We start from the raw sequence: 22,652 nt of genomic DNA, 5'->3' as shown, positions 1-22,652 counted from the left end.
CGGCACGGATGGAAAGCGTGTTCGGGAGTGGTTCCAACTGGGTTCGAACCCAGGAACCTCCGTTCCAGAGTCCGGCGCTGATGTCATTGGGCCAACAGCCAGCCCTTATGTGGATATTTCAGAATTAGGTTTATTATCACTGGCATGTGACATGAAATTTGTTAACTTAGCAGCAGCAGTTCAATGCAATACATAATATAGAAGAAAAAACAATAATAAGTAAATCAATTGCAGTATACAGATTAAAATTGTGCAAAAAGCAGAATTACTATATATTAAAAAGTTAAGTGTGGCCAAGGGTTCAATGTCCAATTAGGAATTGGATGGCAGAGGGGAAGAAGCTGTTCCTGAATCGCTCAGTGTGCGCCTTCAGGCTTGTGTATCTCCTACCTGATGGTAACAGTGAGAAAAAGGCATGTCCTGGGTACTGGAGGTCCTCAATAATGGACGCTGCCTTTCAAAATCCCACCAGAGCTTTGCCCCTTCCCCATTTCAAACTTCCATCATATAACTGCATTCCTCCATTTCTGATCTTCTAAGCATTCTTGATTTTAATTCTCTCTTCTAGTTGTTCTTTGGGTCTAATCCCTATATTCCTTAGAAATAAAATTTGATAAAGCTTTGATTCAATTGCTTTAAAATCTTATATCACAATCATTTTTATTTCCTGAGCCATATTGTTTCTTATTGTCCCAACAGCAATATTCTTAGATATAATATCTGTATCTGAAAATTATACTCCATTTCATATAATACTTCTTAGGAAAGTTAAATCAGCCTTGGAGTTGGTACATTACGATTCACCAAAATCAAAACAGATATTGAACTAGTTAGTTTTTCTGCTTTCACCATCAATTTGGTTTCAGTCTTGTCAGGAGGGGAACAGGCTCAGAGTAGATATTTCAGATGGGTTGGTATAGTCACTTAGAGGAAAAAAGATAATAAATTCATTAAATATAGCAGGCAGGTGAACGTAGAACAAAATTACATCATTTTTTATACACATGGTTTAACTAAAAAGCAAATAAACTCAAAGCTTTAACTTGCGGGGTTAAATACTGCTGTAAATTAGAACAACTTTCTGCCACCTTTTCCTTATATCTGACCCTATTTACAGAGTTTTACTACAATAAGCAACATATTTAGTGCTCCTCAAACTTCTAAAGGGGATAAAAGGCCAGAACGGAGCATTAAACCTACTAGTTCAGAATCTGTTATATTTTGGTGAATTATAATGTACCCACTGCAAGGCTTATTTATTTTTTCCTGAGAAGCATTAGATAACTTTTAAGTATAATTTCTGATACAGATATTGATATTCCAAATACCAAAACTACATATAACTGAATGCAAATCTTTCAATTTGGATTCTAAATTTATGGAAATAAAGGCTATAATTTTACTCAGCATTTCACATTACTTTAGGTAGTACAATGTTTAAAATTCAAGCACATTTCCAACAAGATAAACTCTTCAGATAAATTAACACTTGATTAAGAGAACCATTTGCTATCAAAGAAGATTGTCAGAAAGGAAACAAAGGATTAAAGTATGTTAGCTTGGGTTTTTGTCTGTTCCAGAGATTAGATTTCTAAAGCAAACCCAAACACAGATTATTGATTAACCCTAGAACAACTAACACTACAAAAGATGTATATTAGGTAACCTAATTAGATTCAATAGCCACTCTACAAAGCATAAAAGACATAATTGAAGACTAACACGCTCTTCATTCACCCCCTCCACCTAAGACGAATATAATGGACATCACTTTTTGAAAAAATGCTTACTACAAGAAATACTTGAGCACTTAGTTAATTTATCAGCTGTTAAGGTAATCTGATCCAAAATTAATTATGTTTATAAACACAAAAGTTTGTGACTGTAAAATTATAATTGACTAAGTTGATGCTTAATCACCATGGCATAAATTGTAACTTACCTTTGTAACAGAATGTCAATGATTTCTTTCCACTAATTGTGGACATTACTCACATATTCAAGTGTTATTAATTTTGTTTCTAAAGTTGGCACACAGTTATTCAATCATAGCTCATTTTTCTGACTGACAATTGGCAAAGGGACTAAATAGATTATGAAGAAGCAGGTTCAGACACAAGATTAAAAATATTAGACACAAGATTAGGCTAACCAGCCTGGATTCCAAGGCTCATGTAACCAATTTAAGCATTATTAACTCCTAAGTGCTAACAACATGAAAATCTAAGGCAACAGTACTCTGTGAAAAGTGAAGAGTTATGAATTTGCCTGGTTTCTTTGATTAACACTGCCTGTTAAGATACTTTTCTCAGGTAGACTGCATTCCTTAACTCTTTGATGCTTTGTCTAGCAAACTTAAGCTTTCTTTCAACAATCGCAAAGCTAAATTAGCTGTTATGTGTATTAAAGTGCAAACATTGATATAGGAAGACTAAACAAGAGAAAATCTGTAGATGCTGGAAATCCAAACAACAGGCCCAAAATGCTGGAGGAACTCAGCAGGCCAGGCAGCATTTATGGAAAAAAAGTACAGCCAACATTTCTGCCGAAACCCTTTTGCAGGACGGACAACCAATCCTGCACTGGTCCCTTACTATTGATGGTGAGGCCCTACAAATACCTGGGGGTGCACCTGGATGACAGACTTGAGTGGAGCACCAATACAGGGGCTACGTACAAGAAGGGCCAGAGTCACCTTCCCGAGTATGCGGGCCTCTCCTTCACATGTTCTACCAGTCTGTTTTCACCAGGCAATCTTCTATGTGGTGGTGTGCTGGGACAATGGCATCAACACAGCTTATGCCAACAGGCTCAATAAACTGATTAGAAAGGCTGTCTCTGTTATAGGGGTCAAATTGGACACACTGGAGGCCAAGGTAGAACACAGGACCCTACTTCCGTGCAATTCTGGATAATGTTTCTCACTCTCTGCACGCCACCTTGCCTGAACAGAGGAACATTTTAGGCAATAACAACAGTGCTGCTCCAAACAGCGCAATATGAGCTCATTCTTACCCCCAATAATTAAAAGTCCAGCTATATCCGGGGAAGTGATGACGGCGTCCTGTTAGACTGAGGCAACTTATTTTTTTATTCTTTCTTCTCTTCCAATATTTATATATCTGTGCACTCGTAAGGCTACTGTGACACTGCAATTTCCTTAGGGATCAAAAAAACTATCTATTTATCTATCTGGAATGCAAATTGCAAGCGCTAGTGACTTTCGTATGTCGCAACATACCATACCTTATACTTTCGATTGCACAGGTCACCTGTTGATAAACCGTGTCATGCAAAATTACTCGGTACCCAGCACCTGCGAACAACATGGCCCAGCTCCGTCCAACGATTCCACTGGTGAATAAAATTGTGTAAAAGAAATGTATTACAAGCATAGCAACATATAACATTAAAAATATAGATCCCTGAATCTTAATTAACAGTGTGTTTTCCACTGGAGCCTCGGACAATACAATTACCTTCCTACGATTAAAATGTTACCCTTTTCACGCCGGTTCATGATAACCCTCTAACAAGATTTTCGACAAACCAGCAATGCGTGACTTCGGGGGCGCCTTCAAATAGCGTCAAAATCAACGTGAAAGCCCGTTGGCCAACGGCTCTTGATTGGCAGATCAAAATCGGGAGAGCCAGTCTTGAGCAGGAGCTGTTATTGGGGAAAAAACACAAATTAAAACTTGCAGGGATTGGAACAAACTAAAACAGAAAATATCGGAAGTATGCAATATTGGCTGGATGGTAGGAAGTAGACGGTGATGATAGGAGATTGGCGGTGTGCACCAGGGTCGATGCCGGTCTCATTTTTATTTATAATCTATAATTAATGATTTGTATGATAATATACAAGGGATAGTTGGTAAATTTGCGATGTCACTAAAACAGGTGGTGTCACAGACAGTGAAGAGGAATATCAAGAAATGATTGGCTGCGTAGGTGGGCAGATGGTAAAAGGAATTTAATGAATAAGTGCCAACTGTTAGACTTCAGAAGGACAAATCAGGGTAGAATTTCTACAATGAACGGAAGGGCTCCGGATACTGCTGTAGAACAGAGGGACCTTAGAGTACAAGTGTATAGTTCTCTCAAAGTGGAGTCACAGTTAGAGAGGACAACGAGGAAGGCTTTCGGCATGTTGGCCTTTATCAGTCAGGGTATTGAATATAAAAGTTGGGAGATATGTTGCGATTGTACATGACTTGGTGAGGCCACACTTAGAGTATTTTGTTTAATTTTGATCACCTTCTAAAAGGAAAGATGTGGTTAAACTGCAACGAAGTTTTATGTGGATGTTGCCAGGATTCAAGGGAAGAGGCTGGGTCTTTGCTCAGCGGGTGCAGGTGGTCTCATAGGGGTATGTAAAATCATGAGAGACACAAATAGGGTGAGTGGTCTTTTTTTTCCCATCGTTGGGGCATCAAAAACTAGAGGTAGTTGTTTTAAGGTTAGAAGTGAAAGGTTTAAAAACAACATGAGGAGCACCCTGTTTTTAATGAGGTTCTTTAACATCTGCCGGATGATGCTGAGGATGTTCTACGAGTCTGTGGTGGCCAGTGCTATCATGTTTGCTGTTGTGTGCTGGGGCAGCAGGTTGAGGGTAGCAGACACCAACAGAATCAACAAACTCATTCGTAAGGCCAGTGATGTTGTGGGAATGGAACTGGACTCTCTGACGGTGGTGTCTGAAAAGAGGATGCTGTCCAAATTGCATGCCATCTTGGACAATGTCTCCCATCCACTACATAATGTACTGGGTGGGCACAGGAGTACATTCAGCCAGAGACTCATTCCACTGAGATGCAACACAGAGCGTCATAGGAAGTCATTCCTGCCTGTGGCCATCAAACTTTACAACTCCTCCCTTGGTGGGTCAGACACCCTGAGCCAATAGGCTGGTCCTGGACTTATTTCCTGGCTTAATTTACATATTACTATTTAACTATTTATGGTTTTATTGCTATTTAATTATTTATGGTGCAACTGTAAAGAAAACGAATTTCCCCTGGGATCAATAAAGTATAGCTATGACTATTACACAGTGCATGGTAAATGTATGGAGTCAGCTGCCAGAGAAAGTGGTTGAGGCAGATACTTCAGAATTACAGTATGTAGGATTACAGGACAATTTGCCATTAATCTAAAGTCCATGCCACCCAGGGACTTGGGCTATATATTTTTTCTTTGTTGCTATGTTTCTCTGCTATCATAACCATATGTATGATGTGCAATATGTTTTGTGATGCTCGTTTACATGTTCTGCACTTTGGCCCCAGAGGTACGCTGTTTTTTTTGGCTATATTCATGTATGGTTGAATGGTAATTGAACTTGAACTTAATGAAAATAAAAATTATCAGTAGGTTGAATAATTATTTGCAGTAGAAAATGAGAATGTTGGACATCCTTAGAAACAAAAATTTAACCTTATTTCAAAGTTCAAAGTGAGCGTGATTTCAATGCTTAGGAGAAATTCGGATGGGTACATGGATGGTAGGGGTGTGGTGAGCAGGTCAATGAGAGTAGGCAGATTAGATGGTTTTGGCATGGACTAGATGGGCCAAAGGGCCTGTTTCTATGCTGTACTTCTCTATAACTAAAGTAAATTTATTATTGAACTACATACATTTGAGGATTAATTAACATTAAAACACAATGAAGATTCTGGTGATAAGGAAACTAATAACACTAAGGAATACCGTGTTTCCATCAAATTCATAGAAACTTATGGCACATTTGAAGTCCATTTCATCCATCACTTCTACAATGGACAGGACAAACTTGTTCTGAAAGTGATGTAATATAGATTTATTATGCTTATTCCTGTGTTTCTTGATGAAAATTTTAGTAAGTTTGAGCTAGTTTGGCCAATGCTCACTGCAGTTTAGAAGAATGGGCAATGGAGTTTAGAAGATTATTAAAAGAATTAAACAGATTAGATGCTAAAACTGATGACTGAAATTAGAGAATTTAGAACTAAATGCATAATCTCAGGATACGGTGTTTGGCGATTCGGGTCTAAAATGAAAAGACATTCTTGATTTAAAGGGCTGAGAATTTTGAAATTCTCGATCACGAAGGATTTTGTTTGTTAATTCGTGGAACATATTCAAGTTTGATGTTGATAAGGAATGGAGACTGGATAGAACCATTAACTAATTAAAAGGAGAGCAGGCTCAAAGAGCCGTATCCAATTACTTCTACTTCTTGTTTCAAAGAACAACTAATGCTTGGTCAATTGTCAATTTAAAATCTGATACTTTATAGTTGTGTTGTGACGTGCCCGGTACAATATGTAACTTGGGAATCATCTTAACGTGCTTTATAGATATAGTCACATAAACTGATCGATTTTGACAAACGTTTCCTTTCTCCATCTTTTTTTCCTGAACTATCCATACGGATTCATGGTAATTCCCATAACCATGAGATTGGATGAAGTGATGTGAATGTGATCACTGCCTGTCTTTCCTCCGGCTCTCAGTTCGTTTACTCGCCGGTCTCACAGCAACAGAACGGGGCCCTCACCGCCTACATCCGCAGCCAATCACAACTCTCCTTTCATCCAGAACCGCGCACCTCGTCCAATCAACTTGTTCAATTTGTCAGTCGACCCAGTGGCGCGTAGCATTGTGGGAAGGGCGCAGTGATTGTTGTCGGGCTGCGACCGTTCTGCTTGGGTTTGATTTATTTTAAAATAATCTGTTGGCGGAACGAGTGACTACAAAGGTATTTACCACGATTAGATTTATTATTTCCTATTCTTGATTGCGCAGTTTTAAGGGAGAAGGTTTTCAAAAGTGACACGGAGTTTGTCTGGAAGTTAGCCCATTTCACAACATTATATAATGAAAGAAATGGGTTTAATGAGTCCTATACACAACCTGGTTCGCTCTTTGGCGAACAGAGTGTTATTGAACAATGGGAGCATAAAGTTAAATTGAGCATCGCACGCTTTTCGCAAATAGTATTGTGAAAATGGAGACACGGGAGACAGCGGATGCCTGAAGTAGTCCAGAGGAAGGTCCTGGACTCTCCAATTTCCGTCCGGAGATGCTGCTTGACTCACTGAGTTCATCCAGTGGAAACGATCATTTAATCTCTTGTGCTGTAAATATTGGTTAGCATATCAGGAATAACTTATTGGTCTTCAAAACTGAATCTTTTGCACACTGTTGAAAGCACAAATGGATGTCTCGATTTAAATAATTTCTGACGCTGCAGTACTTACTACACCGGCAAGTCGACTTAAAATTTTGTGCTTAGTGTTCTTGAATGCAGACTATGATCTTTGATACTAGCCCAAGCGAGACACCGTTAATGTTTAGTAATAATAAAATGTGTCTTGGCCCCAATTAAAAACCAATTCCCCCCCCCCGATCAATAAAGTATGACTAATTAACACCTATGCCCTTAATACCATACTCTTAAGAGCAACATCCGTTTTTATATAAAACTGACCATGAGTAACATCATGGAAAATCTACTAATAAAATTTAAAAGCCTTACTTGTAACAAGTGTTCCCAATCAGTGCGCTAGCTAGTTTGTGGAACCTCAAAAACTGTTTGCAGATGACATTTTGAGGGCAATGAAATTAATTAGTATCAGTACAGGTAGAGATATTCCTGTATATTTCACTGACAAAAAATAATGTAAATGATAAGCTCCTTTGGTTCCAACATTGGATTTAACTCTGTTGTTTCACAGGGTGAAATAATGGAACATGTGCATTTGGCAGCACTAGATGAAGATGATTTGTATTCAGGATACAATGACTACAATCCAACTTATGATACAGAGGTATAGTTTTTTTATTGATGCTGTGATCAGTTTTCTGCATTGGATATGCCTGTGCTTTGTTGGGATGATAATATGTCAATGTAAGTAACTGAACTTGAATGGCAACTGTGATATTGGCCAAAATGCAATGCAATATTTTCAATAACCATTGGCTGACAATTTGTTAATTGTGACACCACTAAGACATGCAAGTGTGCTGCACTTATCTTAAGTATCAGTCTGATGATATCAACACACACAAAAAATGCTGGTGGAATGCAGCAGGCCAGGCAGCATTTTTTGTGTGTGTTGCTTGAATTTCCAGCATCTGCAGATTTCCTCGAGTCTGATGTTATCTTCCGTTTTGTCTTGTTCCCTGAAGCCTAGCATGTGCCAGGGCTTGTGCTCCCATGAATAGGCCAGAACTGTATTTATGAAAAGCTAAGAAAGACTTTGTAAAGATTTTATTTTGAAAATGCTTCCAAATGTACCTAATATTCAGAAGCATTTAAAGGTTCAATAAACAATTAAAATGTTACACCTTAAAATAAAATGCTGAAGGCAAGTAAAAGCACTCTTAAATTTTAAAACATTGCAACAAATGAGGAAAATTATTTCCTAATTCTTACTTCTCTTTCTTCTGGTCTTAAAAACTCTGTTGAAGTGGATGAGCTTGTGAATTCTGCAAAAAGTTCAACATGGAACAGGCTCCATAAGTAGATCTCTGTATAAATTTTGTAAAATCCCTGCAAATTTGTTTTCCATGGCTTGCTTTCATGCTGAAGGCATAGGTAACTTCAATCACACTATTCTGAACTCGTTCTATGACCTACAGACATACCTTTAAGGACTCTTTGCAACTCATGTTCTCAGTGTATTTTTTATTTACACATTTTGTTTTCTTTCACACATAAGCAGTCTTTATTTATGCATAGTTTTTTTTGTAAGGTCTTTTTTTCTTGTAAATGTCTGCAAGAAAATGAATCTCAAGGTTGATTATGGTAACATATACGTACCTTGATAATAAATTTACTTTGACTTTGAGCCCAGCTTCAGAACACAGCCTACAGATTCATCAGCAAAACTCAGTTGGCAAGTTCAAGACTCTGACATTCATGCAAGGGAATCCTTAATTTGGTGGCAGTCAAAATGCTCCTATCTCCATGCAGAGCTGCCAAGATTTCACAGTATGATTGCACCCTAAATAACATCATATTTACAATGTTTTAATAGTTTTATAATTAATTTTGGGAGATTCATTGTTGTGAATGTTTGGTTGACAGAATCAAAGATCGTTCAAATGTAAACAAATTTCATCATTTTGAAATCTTTCATTTTGTCAACAGGAGGCAAGCAGGTCCTTGGTGATTGATAATTGGTCTATTATTATCACAGGTTCTAAGGTGCAGTTCAAAACTTTGTTTAGCATGCTTTCCAGACAGATCATTCCAAATATAGGTTATAATTAGCATTTCGTTTTTTTTCTGGAGTAAAATGAGTGATTTAAATACACACAAGATTATTGCATATGCAATCTGATTTGTATTAGAAATACTCGAGTAATATTGCAATTATTTTCTATGGTACAGTGTTTTTGTGTACAAGGCAAGTGAATGTATTAAAAATATGATTGTCATTCTAATTGTCTAGAATATTAAAAAAAAATCTCTTTATATTGCATATAGGAACTGGAGAATGATACAGCTTTTCAGCAAGCTTTGAGGACTAGTCATGGAAGAAGACCACCTGTAAGTGAATTATGGGAATAACTGTGGTTGTGTGAACAGATAAACTTCTTTAAGTTGAGTACTAATCTCCGTCTTCCTTCTCCTATTGTTTGACCGGGTTTACCAATGAATTCTTTCGAGAATTTTTTTTTTTGGAGTATTAGACTATTCATGTGAAAATCAAAAAAACCTATATGCTAGAAACTGAAAATGTTGGAAATAATCAGAAATGACAAAGGGACTTTGACTTGACATGTTTGCTGTTTCTCTTCCCACAAATGCAGCGTAATTTGTTGAGTATCTCCAGTATTTTTTGTTTTATTTTCAATGTTTACAGCTTGTCAATGTTTAACTCTTCTGCATTGCAGTGATAAGCGTCAGCATTTTCCCATATAACCAAGGGTGGCACAGCTAGTAAAACTTCACCCGCAGCATTACGGTCACTTGCGTTCGGCTGTGAACGTCAGTACTGTCCTTGTAGAGTTTACACATTGTCCCTATAACTGAGTGGGCTTATTCCCAATGCTCAGTTTTCCTCCCAAAGACACGGTGGTAGATTAATTAGCCTCTAAGTTTTTATTGATGTAAGTGAGTGGTAGTATTGATGGGAATGTTGAAAGAAAAGATTTTGTCTCACTCAATGTTTCTTGTTTGGCTATATTGACAACAGATGTTTATAACAAGTTAATGGTAACTCTATCTGTTTAGGAGCAGTGTGTTTATTTTGTGTTGGTAATTCTTATATGCTTTTCATATTGTTGAAACAACTTGTACTTGATGTATTCTGTGTTCACTTTGGTGCTAACTAGCATTTATTTATTCTTCAGAGTTTAATTAAATGAATTCATCAATATGCAACTTTTGAATCACCTTTGCAATGTAGGGTTACTAAATGTGTTTTAAAAATTGCTTTCTAGATGACTGCAAAAGGACCAAATACTGCGGCAGGTGCACGTTCCTTTGGGAATATGGGGGTAGGTGCAACGTGTTAAACAATCTCTGGAATAGTTTGTTATTATTGAAAATGATTTCATCAGTGGTCAGCTATTGTTACTTTAAACTGCTTTCAGCTTTTATCTATATATTATAACAAAACTTTTAGAGAAACCATCTTAAGAATCATTGTCTCCTTTCTCTTTGTCCATCATCACTCAACTTTGCCACACTCCAAGTGCTAAATTTAAGCTAAGGGCATGAATAATTTCTTTGCAAATCTCTACTAATACCTCAGATGGATCTGAAAGTGTGCTAGTGTAACTTGCCTTCTAAATCAAAGCTGGACTGTACTTGACATCTCTCTGTGAAGCATTTCTGAATCAGGGCTTGAGTGTATGAGTGAACTTGAATCCTACCCTGAGTGGTCCTTGCCATTTTATTCTTTGGAACACTTAAGGAATGCTGTTTGGGACTTGATCTTCAAAATAGAGTGATCTAAGATATAACACCAGATAATCAGGTTGAAATACTGATTACTTGGATTCAAATTGTATATTAATAATACAGTTTTCAATATGGAAAACTGAATTATTTTAAAATGGGACAAAATAATGAAATAAAATTCTTTTTTGAAAACAGTAACAACATATCTTACATGTAGTATTATGTACTGTAAATGTCTAAGAAAATAATCCCTTTTGATAGGAAGGATAGGTGGTAGGGCAGCTTACAATATCCCGTATTCTCAACTCTTAAAACCATGGGCAAAAGTTATTAGGTTGATGGATGAAATCTTGATTTGGATTTTATTGTTAAATATGCCTTCAATGTAGGGACCTAAGAAAACGTAAGAGACCTTGAATTATGTGAAGTTTCATTTAACGCAGTCAGTGCGTTCATATAGCGATTCCAGATTTCTTGAACAATTCCTCAAGCTTCTGTTTGTTGATTACAGCTCAGCATTCACGCCATCATACCCTCAGTACTAATCAACATGCTCTAAAACCTGGACCTCTGTACCTCCCTCTGCAACTGGATCTTTGACTTACTCATTGGGAGACCACTATCAGTGCAGATCAGAAATAATACCTCTTCCTCGTTGACAACCAACACTGGTGCAGCTCAAGTGCCATCTATAAATTTGCCAATGATACAACTATTTTTGGCAGAATTTCAGATGGTGACGCAGAGGTGTACAGGAGTGAGACAGATCAGCTAGTTGAGTGGTGTCACAACAACAGCCTTTCAGTCAATGGCAATTAAGACCAAGGAATTGACTCTGGACTTCAGGAAGGGGCAGTTGAGGGAACACACACCAGTCCTTATCGAGGGATCAGTAGTGGAAAGAGTGAGCAGTTTTAAATTACTGAGTGTCAATATCTCTGAAGATCAATGCTGGGCCCAACAATGTAGGAGGGGACTATGTCGAAAAGTAAATGTGCTAGGTTTTCTAAAATTGACTCTTTCTACATTAGACCACAAACTTATCAGTCACCCCTCGTATAGATACCATTGCAAAGGCATGATAGTAGCTATAATTCATTAGTGTTTGAGGAGACTTGGTACAGTATTGTGCAAAAGCCTTAGGCACATATATATAGCTAGGGTACCTAAGATTTTTTCTTTCATAGTACTGTAATAATTTTATGTTTTGCACTGTCCTACTGCAAAAAAAAAACATATTTTATGATATATATGAGTGATGATAAACTTGATTCCAGTTTGGGACTCTATTATAGACTGAGAGTGGGAAGGGGGCAGGGAGAAGGAAATCATGGTTGGGAAAAGGGGGGAGGGAGCAGGAAGCATGAGTGATGTTCTGTAACGATCAATCAACCAGTTGTTTGGAATCAAATGACCTTCCCCCATGACTCAGGGCTAGGTGTGTCTATACCTGTGCCATCCCCTGTCCCCAGCACTCCTTCTTTGTGTCCTGCCCCACACCCCTCCCGCAGAGCTCTACGTTAAGAAATATAGTACTGTGCAAAAGTCTTAGGCACTTTTGTAAAGATAAACTATGGAGAGCATTCTAATTGGTTGTATTGCTGTCTGGTATGGAGGGGACACAGCACAGGAGTGGAAAAAAGCTGCAGAAAGTTCCAAGCTCAGCCAGCTCCATCATGGGTACTAGCCTCCCCAGCATAGAAGACATCTTTAAAAGACGTTGCCACAAAAAGGTGGCATCCATCATTAAGGACTCCCATTACCCAGGACATGTCCTCTTCTCACTGTTACCATCAAAGGGGGAGTATAGAAGTCTGAAGATACACTCATAGTTTTAGGAACTACTTCTTCTCCTTCGTCATCAGATTTCTGAATGGACAATGAACCTATGTACACCATACCATATTCTTCTTTGCTCTCTTTTTACATCACTTAATTAAAATTTTATAGATATACTTATTGTAATTTATAGGTTTTAAAAATATATAATTGCAATGTACTACTGCTGCAAAACAACAAATTTCACAACATATGTCAGTGATATTAAATCTGATTCTGATCAATTATTGTTAATGGATGTGATATATACTTCATTTCTTAAATGCTTATTCATAGTATTCAAAGTTTTTTGAGTTTGTGTGACAAAAGAAAAAAACGAGAAATGGAAACCAGGCAGAGATTGTTCAGAACCTTCAATAGCCTCAACCAAGTAAATTAAGAGCCGTGGTATTTTTTTTTCCAATTCCCACTGTGTTTTCTACACTCTTCCTTTATCTTAATCATCCTTCTCCAAACATCATGCTACACTTCAGGAGAGTACACGCTATAACTTGTAAACCATGCGTCCTGCTCTGTCGAGGCACTTTCTATATTGTTACTCGTCCTTCTATATTTTCTTTCTTCCTCATGCCTGAAAATGAAAGGATGGTTCTTCCTCTAAACCAGGGGTTCCCAACCTTCTTTATGCCACAGACCCCCACCATTAACTGATAGATCTGTGAACCCCAGTTTGGGAATCCCTACTCTAAGTTAACTGTTGTGTGTAATTGATGGTTATGCTATAGGAACCTAAGTGCTTATTATAATAATGAGGCATCCAAAATACATTTTCTATGCCCCAGCAGTACCCTTAACTGCTGTTTTACTTCTCTTTAATTGGTAAGCTTTGGAATTGACAGCTATCTTTGAAACCAGGATTAATGTTTCCATTTTGAAATAGAAAATCTATCTTTCTGAAGGGAATTGGACACATGGAGTCTAATGTTGAGTGGATATCAGTAAGATGCATTTTCTGCCTATGAAAGTCAGAGAAGAGAGAAAGCAATGCAAAACGTAGAGTCAATGGAGGGTAGGCTGGTTTTCATGACAGACTGGGCTGTGTTCACATCTCCTTGCAGTAGCTTCTGGTCTTGGGCAGAGCAATTGCCATACTAAACTGTGAATCATCTGGTTTGGATGTTTTCTGTGGTGCATCTGTGTAAATCATTGAGCGTCATTGGGACATGCTGAATTTCCTTAGCCTTCTGAGGAATTAGAGAAGCTGGTGTGCTTTCATGGCCATAGCACATACATGGCTTGACCGAGACAATTTATTAGTGATATTTACACATTTGAACTTGATTTTTCGATCATCTCTAGCATCATTGATACAGGGGCATGTATTCTGGCCCACTCCTTGAAGCCAATGATAAACACTTGTTTTCTGCTGACCTTAAGGTTGTGTTAAGATTGTGTCTTAACACCATTTCGCTAAACTCTCTTATCTCCTTCCTATATTCCATCTCATAATTGTTTGACTATGGAGGTGTCAATGTAAGGTTCTAAATGGAGTTACAGCAGAACCTGACCAAGCATTTCTAGTAAATGGCTCTTTGTCTTCCTATTGTCAACTGATTTTTGAAAGATAACATTGGAATATAATTTTCCTGATTTATAATGTAATGCCTCAATATAAATAAATCAAATTTATCCATATATGTACTTGTATTGATATATTGTGTATTGATGCATTTATTTTAACAAATATTTTTCAAATTGTAGGCAAGAGTGCCGTTGGTTTCTTCAATGGGAAGGCCAGCAACTGGGGCTATTCCGGTAAGATAGAATTCAGGTATTTAGTACAATATTGGATATAACATTTCTGGATGATCAGAAACAGATTTAATCAAAGTTCAAAGCAAATTTGTAAACAAAGTACATATGTGTCACCATATACAACCCTGAGATTCATTTTCTTGTGGGCATAAAAAATGAAAGAAATAATAATAATAAATAAGCAATAAATATTGAGAACATGAGGTGAAGTCCTTGAAAGTGAGTCCTTATGTTGTGGGAATATTTCAGAAATGGGACAAATGAAGTCTTTAGTTCTTTAGTTCAAGAGCCTGATGGTTGAGGAGTAATAACTGTTCTTGAATCTGATGGTGTGAGTCTCAAGGCTTCTTCCTGATTGTAGCAGCGAGAAGAGAGCATGATTTGACCTGGGTGGTGGGGGTCCCTGATGATGGATATTGCCTTCCTGTGACAATGCTCTATGTAGATATGCTCCGTGGTGGAGAGGACTTTACCTGTGATGGACTGGGCCATATCTACTACTTATTGTAGGATTTTCCATTTAAGGTTATTGGTGTTTCCATACCAGGCTGTGATGCAACCAATCAATATGCTCTCCACCACACATCTATAGCAGTTTGTCAAATTTTTAGATGTTAAGCAATAATAATCATTCTTCCTGATTAACTTTACTGTGCTGTTTTATGATACAGTGGATTCCAATTAATTGAGACATATCAGAGTCAGTATATTTTGGTCCAGTTAAGTGGCTGCACCAATTAGCTGAAGCTTCGTGGAAATAGTTTGTCTTTTTTAAACCTTTTAACTATCATTTAACTGAGTAACAATTTATGGATTTAAATTGGAAAAAAAAGAACTTGTTTACTTAACAAATTTTATTTGATTCTTTATGGATCTTTATTTCAAAAAATTATTTTCTGTGAAAGTAGTAGGAAGGATATGTTGTCTCGACCTTTACTGCAATGTCCTTGTTATTCAAATAATTTGCACAGTATGACTGATGCCCTGGAACAGTTCTGAAGTTCAGCAGGCTAAGCAAGATATCAATTTAGAAATAAAGTTTTTGGCCGGTGACCTTTATCCAGAACTTTTGTCAGTTCACTTGAATTACCTTTTGGGTATATAGTGAGTCCATAGTCTTCTCAGTTGTTCCTCTTTTGTTCTTAAGTGGAAATATCTTTTGGCTGTTCATAAAAAAAATCATTATTGCAGGTATCTATTAGTCTTTTTTTTGAGAATGCAGTTCAACTTTTTCAATCTTTAGTAACAGGTATAATATCTCAGTTCTGATATTATTCAAATCCATGTTTTTTGCACCACCTTTCAGTGTCTCCACTTTATTTACTGTAGAATAATCAGTGCTACATTAGAAACCTGTGTATTCGTATTCAAAGATTCCCCTTGTACTGATACAGGCATTTTTTTCTGAGATTATGGTGTCCTTTGAAACAATAATAACTTGTTTGATGAAACCATAAGCAATAAGAAATATCACTTGATATGTCTCAAAAGTGTGGTTCCTTGTGACTTTTAAAATTGATGGATTGACAAGATCTGTGTGTGCTAGTGAAAGCCTGACAAGATAATGTCATTGTAACTGGGAATCCTTACCACCTTTCATCCTGCTTTTTATAGAGTCATAGAGTTACTGTATACTGTGCAGAAACAGCCCTCTGGCCAAACTTGTCCATGCTGACCAAGTTGCATACCTGAGCTGGTCCAATTTGCCTATGTTTAGGGTATATCCCTCTAAACCTTTCCTATCCATGTATCTAAATGTCTTTTAAATATTGTAGTTGTACCCTCCTGTACCACTTCTGACAGTTCATTCCACAGACCCACTACACTCTATAAAAGTTGCCCTCTCAAGTCTTCTTTAAATCTTTCTTCTCTCAACTTAAACCTAAGCCCTCTAATCTTGGACTCACCTACTGAGAAAAAGACTATGATTATTCACGTTATCTATGCCTCTCATAATGTTATATACTTCTCTAAGGTCACCTCTCATCTTCCTGCACCCTAGGGAGAAATGGCCCCGGCCTATTCAGTCTCTGCTTAGGTCTCTCTGCTTTGCAGGACTCAATCCATTATGGCCCCACTAGTAATTGTGTAAGGCCTGCCCTGGTTTACTTGGCAAAAGGCACTGCATTCCTGAATTAGGCCCACTTTCCCTGTTGTAATTTTAGATAACCTTCTTCACTATTCACTATAGTACTAATTTTGATGTCTTCTACAGATTTACTAATCGTGCCAACTACACTCTCATACAGATGGTTACATGATGAATAATAGTGGACGCAGCACTAATCTTTGCGGCAATCCAAGATGAAGAAGCCAAAACAACATGCACTATTGTCCCTATTTTTCTACCTCCCTTCTGGAACATGTTCATTTTATTTCATTTTCTGCTGTCCCTTTCTATTCTTGTATTCATCCTTTGTTTTGAAACACCCTTTTCTGCATCTAGTGTTCTATTCTCAACTCCATCTGTCTTTGCTCCCTTGTACTTCATTTTTCATGTCCTTTCCATCCTCTCATTCCCCTGCTTATATACTGGCCTCTGTCAACTTTTTTCCATTCTGCTCCTTTACCTATTGACCTTCCCCTGCTCTAACCTCATCCTGACCGTCCCTTTCTAACTTGGCCTTTCCACTGTTTCTTTCTTCCCCTTTCTCCTTTCACCACCTCTCCAAGGCTCTCTTCCCATCTTTCCTTACCTAATCTGATCCCACATGTAATTCAGCTCCCTTAACTTTCATTCCATTATTTTGTTTAATTATTCAACCATTCCTTGATCTTTTAGGTTCCCTTGAATCCATCTTTCTGTATGTAATGCATTGGATAATGATCACTTCTGTATTATGGTTAATGAGTCAAACAATTCTAAAGGCTGTTGTGCCAGTAGATGGCACTATGATAAGGGATTGTCAATACGAAATATTGCAAATGTTGATAATTTACCATTGTGTGGCTGAGGAATTCCATCGCAAAACACTGGAAAAAAAAGTTTAAAATTGATTTATCAAAGATTAGCAATATTGTATATTTCCAGTCTTAGCACCCAGTAGGAAATTTTCAAGGCTAGTGCCTGCTTATTTCAAGAGCTTGAAATAAAAATAGTAAATGTGGGAATAACTCAGCAAGTTAGATAGGATCTGCAAAAAGAGAAAGTTAACATTTTGGGTTGAAGACATTTCATCTGAACCTGTCATATCAAAAGCACTTACCCTTTACAATATTTTTTTTGAAAAATTTAGGGTTCTATTTGATTCTATCATTGGACAACATAAAAATTAGGGTAATAATATTAAAGAAACTGTACCCTCAGTAGCAGCAGTCACTCTAAAAATCACAGTAAGAAATAGGATGGAAGGAGGGTATCTTTGAAAGATGGACATATATGTCGGAAACTATTATTCTCAATCTATGCAGTTCCCAATGAACTACGAATTTATTAGCATTTTTAATCAATTCCCTTGTGAAAGTTGTTTTTACATCTGTTTCTGTCACCCTCTTCAGGACCTGGATTCCAGATCACAAAAAATTCACCAAAAAATCCTTGTGTTAATTCCATTCTTTCAGTTGCTAAAACTGGAAATAATTTCTTATTTACTCTATCAGATCACTTTATGAACTTTCTAATACATAGTAAATAGAACGTAGAACAGTACAGCATAGTACAGTCCCTTCAACCCACAATGTTATGCCACCCTTTTAATCTACTCCAAGATGAATCTTCTGCTTCCCTCATTCATAGCCGTCCATTTTTATTACATCCATGTGTCTATGAGGCTTTTAAACTCCACCACCCCCCAACTCTGGCTGTAATTTCCGTGCACCCACCGCTCTCTGTGTTTAAAAGAAACTCTCTGACATCCCTCCCTTACTTTCCTCCGGTCACCTTAAAATTATGCCCTCACATTCTAGTGATTTCCATCATTTACACTTCTCATCCTCCTTTGCTCAAAGTGAAATGCCCTAGTTCACTCAAACTTGCGGCTGTCTAATCCCGGCAGCATCCTGGTAATTCTTTACTGCACCCTCTCTGAAGTTTCCACATCTTTTCTATTAAGAAGTAATCAAAACTGAACACAATACTCCATTTGTGGTCTAACCAGAATTATGTAGCATGCAACATTAGCTTGTGGCTCTTGAGCTCAATCCCCCATCTAATGGAGGCCAACACACACTCTTAAACACCACATCAATTTGCATGGCAACCTCGAGGATCTTTTGACTTGGACACCAAGATCCGTCTGTTCCTCCGCACTGCTAAGAATTCTGCCATTAATCCTGTACTCTGCCTTCAAGTTCAACTTTCCAAAGTGTATGACTTCTCATTTTTATGAATTGAGCTCCACCTATCACTTCTCTGCCCAGTTCTACATCCTATCAATGTCCTGTTGTAACCCACAACAACCTTGTATACTATCCACAATGCTACCAACCTTCATTTTACCTACAAATTTACTAACCCACCCTTTCACTTCCTCATCCAATTCATTTATAAAAATCACAAAGAGCAGGGGGCCCCAGAACAGATCCGTGTGAAGCACCCCTGGTCACTGATTACCAGGTAAAATATACTCCATCTAATATCACCATCTGACTTTCTGTATGAGCCTACTATTAAGAATCCCGTCAAATGTCTTTACTAAAATCTATACACACTACATCTACTGCTCTGCCTTTGTTTTGTTACTTTCTCAAACAATTCAATCAGGCTTGTGAGGCATGACCTGCCCCTCACAAAGCTAAGCTGACTAACCCTATCAGGCTATGCTTCTCCAAATGCTCATAAATCCTGTGTCTAAGAATCCTCTCCAATAATTTGCACCTCTCCCAAGGATGTAATACACACTGGTCTGTAATTCCCAGGATTATCCCGATTACCTTTCTTGAACAAAGGAATAGTGTTTATCGCCCTCCAACCTTCTAGTGCTACTTGTATGGCCAGTGAAGATGCAAAGATCACCACCAAAGGTGTAGCAGTCTCTCCCTACGATTCCTGTAGTAATCTGGGGTATATCCTGTCTGGCTCCTGGGACTTATCTATCCAAATATTTTTCAAAATTTACAGCACGTCCTCTTTCTTAATGTCGACATGTCCCAGCATATCAGCTCCTTCTACACTGTACTCACATTTGTAAGATTTGTTCTCACTGGTGAATACTGAAGCAAAGTATTCATTACAGACCTCCCCTACTTCCTCTGTCTCCAGGCACGTTTCTTCTTTTATCCCTGATCATTCCTATCCTGACTCTAGTTTTCCTCATATTCTTCATGTAAGTGTAGAATGCTTAGGGGGTTTCCTTAATCCTACTCACCAAGGCCTTCGCGTGTCCCCTTCTAGCTCTCCTTCTTAAGCTCTTTCCTGGCTACCTTATAACCATCCAGAACCCTGTCTGATTCTTGCTTCCTAAATCCTAAGTAAGCGCCTTTCTTCTTCTTGACTAGATGTTCCACATCTCTTGTTAACCATGGTTCTTTCACCCTACCATCCTTTTCCTGTCTCAATGTAACAAACCTATCCAGAACGTCATACAAGTAGTTCCTGAACAACCTCCACAGTTCCATTGTACATTTCCTTGGGTACTGTACACCTGTACCAAATTTGCACTCCCAAGTTCCTATCTAATATCATTATAATTCACCCTCTCCCAATTAAATACCCTCCCATACTGTTTGCTCCTATCTCCATCCAAGTCTATGGTAAAGGTCAAGGAGTTATCATTGTCTCCGAGCTGCTCACCCACCAAGAGATCCTGACTACGTTTGTTGCATAGTACTAGATCCAGTATGGCCTCTACTCTAGTCAGCTTGGCAACTTGAAATTTTCTTTTTGTGTCTTTCATCCCTCAAGTGTGTCAATTCACTCCTCCCTCATCCCTATATATCCCTTGACTCTGCTATCTCTTAGCTTTTCTGTGTGTGGTTTGATTCCATACATCCTATTTTTTTCTCTTACCTCCTTTCATTCCTCCCAAATTGTAATTAGTGCATCTATCCTGTTGTTTATCTCAGCATGGGACTCTGACTAATGACCTTTTTTCCATTCATGCCATGAAGCTTATAAGTACACATTTTAATCTAGGTAATTTTATCATTTATTTTTCATTTGTTTTAAGTCCACCGTCAAAGTGATTGTTGTGTGTATTTATTCTTTAAGGATGGACTCTCTGTTGCTAGACCAATGACAGCAGTGCGTGCAGCAGGCTATTCTTCTTCACTCCACAGAGGTTTGTTCAAGATGTTCCTCAGAATAATTATGAATAAGGGGATAGTCAATTTATTAGTCCTTTCAGCTAAAACAATCTTAAATCTACTAACTGTGTTTACAATTAATCTTCAGCAAATTCTAGCAGGTTCACTTCCATGTGATTGGGGTATGTGATAATCCCTGTTTGAGTGAATAGGAACTTTGCAATGTTGGTCTTAAGTTACCTTTTGATAATTTATAGTGACTGTATCTCCCATCCATTTATGTGAATAAATGGATCCAGCACAAAAATGGTATTAATTTTTAGCTTGTTTTAAGTTATGTAAGAGGAATTAGTTTTGCCGAGGATAAGTATTACTATCTTAACAGTAAGTTCTTTTCAAGGTTTCATATTGTATTTGCTTCAGGCTCTGCATTTGATCCTCTTGGACAATCAAGGGGACCTGCTACTCCTCTTGAAACAAAGAATGAGGACACGTAAGTTAAAATTGCAGAACTGCTTCACCATATGTATCTCAACTTAAAGTTCACTGATTTACTATTTTCAAGGTATGGTCCTTATTATCAAGGCTAGTATTTATTACCTGTATCGAATCTTCTTAGTGAATCAACTTATTTTATGCTTGGTTATTAAATCATTGATTAGTTTTTAAATGTTATTAATCACTAATGATTAATAAATATTCATTGAATAATACAGAAAATTTATGTAGCATTTTGGGTAGATTTTCGTCATACTACTTGGGCTTAATGATGATCATGTGAATAAAGTGCACCAAGAAAATCAATTGGAGACTCAGATGACTGATATCATAGCTGCCGCTTTTTTTACTGTTTGTGAGGAATTTGGGCATGTTTCTTTATTGGAAAGCATTTCTTCCTCATCAGAATTTCCTCTGCATACAGCTGGTATAATTCTTAGTGGCTAGGCAGTAAACAGGACAAAGCTGAGTTGATTAAACTTTTTTACACTCTTTTGGTTAGTAGCATTTTTGCTGATGAATCCTGTTTTAGAGGCATGAGCTTTCAATTCCAGAACCTAATGCCTCCCTCAGTTGTAAAGAATAATTATAAACAAAAAACTGTGCCAGAGACTAATCTGGTTGAATGTGTATTATTTGATTGTTTTAACTTATTCTCTATAGTATTTTGTGCTCTGCCAAATAACATGCGTATAGACTATCCCAATAATGGAATCTAGGAATTTAATATTAAGAAAGAAAGTTATTTCCATTTATTAATATTATAAGAATAAGTGCAACATAGGCTTATATGTATCTACATATACTTGCTGCTAGAAATTAGGCTAGTGCATTTGACCAAATGCCCATCCTTTTGCTTTCAATGTTTGCAATTTTGCAATGGGTAAAATTAATTAAAAATTGCAGTTATATTTCTTTCCCTTGGGTTACTTTTATTTAATCACATGGTCTTGAAGATTTTTCTGAACACCTGTTTTAAAAACATGTTATAACTGTCAAACATATCAATATAGTTTTGGATTACTTGCTCAAAACAGCAATAAAAGCAGGACATATTATCATAAAAATTTAATTCTTTGTTTTCCCTATAATCTTTTTCTAGGCCAGAAGAAAAAGTTAAGAATTTGGAAAGGACAGTGAATGAGCTGATAGAAGAAAGTTGCATTGCTAATGGGCGTGGTGATCTACAGTTGGTAAGAATCTTACATGTTAAAATTTTCTACAATAAACAATGTTGATTGGGAGAAAAAGACAAATTGATCATTAGTTCATGTTACACATTGATCAAACCTTTTGATTGGGGAAAACAATCATTCCTCTTAAACATAAGGGGAGACAAAAATTGAGTTTCAATGAACAAAAAGTAATTTGACAATTTTTCCCTAATACAAGATGGGACAAAATTCTGTATTTCATACTGTGAGGTATCTAAATAATAAATAGATCAATAGTTCTAGATATGATTTGTTATGATTTA

The 22,652-nt window shown here is 37.3% G+C and overlaps 2 protein-coding genes across 2 annotated transcripts in view; one reads left to right on the top strand and one right to left on the bottom strand.

The window, feature by feature from the left end:
- cryl1 (crystallin, lambda 1) overlaps positions 1 to 3,570 on the bottom strand; it is a 77,987-nt gene extending 74,417 nt beyond the window's left edge. The window contains exons 1-2 of the mRNA XM_072264316.1: positions 3,480 to 3,570; positions 3,247 to 3,354 (exon numbers count right to left, since the gene is read on the bottom strand). Of these exons, the coding sequence (XP_072120417.1) occupies positions 3,247 to 3,354; positions 3,480 to 3,520 (149 nt within the window). The 5' untranslated portion in view covers positions 3,521 to 3,570. The remainder of the gene's footprint in view (positions 1 to 3,246; positions 3,355 to 3,479) is intronic.
- A 2,942-nt stretch (positions 3,571 to 6,512) lies between these two features.
- ift88 (intraflagellar transport 88 homolog) overlaps positions 6,513 to 22,652 on the top strand; it is an 82,684-nt gene continuing 66,544 nt past the window's right edge. Inside the window, exons 1-8 of the mRNA XM_072263068.1 lie at positions 6,513 to 6,742; positions 7,722 to 7,814; positions 9,479 to 9,541; positions 10,438 to 10,494; positions 14,441 to 14,494; positions 20,643 to 20,712; positions 21,101 to 21,170; positions 22,278 to 22,368. Coding sequence (XP_072119169.1) covers positions 7,731 to 7,814; positions 9,479 to 9,541; positions 10,438 to 10,494; positions 14,441 to 14,494; positions 20,643 to 20,712; positions 21,101 to 21,170; positions 22,278 to 22,368 — 489 coding nt within the window. The 5' untranslated portion in view covers positions 6,513 to 6,742; positions 7,722 to 7,730. The remainder of the gene's footprint in view (positions 6,743 to 7,721; positions 7,815 to 9,478; positions 9,542 to 10,437; positions 10,495 to 14,440; positions 14,495 to 20,642; positions 20,713 to 21,100; positions 21,171 to 22,277; positions 22,369 to 22,652) is intronic.

This window comes from Mobula birostris, chromosome 7 (genome assembly GCF_030028105.1).
Source record: "Mobula birostris isolate sMobBir1 chromosome 7, sMobBir1.hap1, whole genome shotgun sequence".
In the NCBI taxonomy this organism is placed as follows: domain Eukaryota; kingdom Metazoa; phylum Chordata; class Chondrichthyes; order Myliobatiformes; family Myliobatidae; genus Mobula; species Mobula birostris.
The sequence above is the reverse complement of the archived record's forward strand: the minus strand, read 5'-3'. Positions and strand labels throughout refer to the sequence as shown.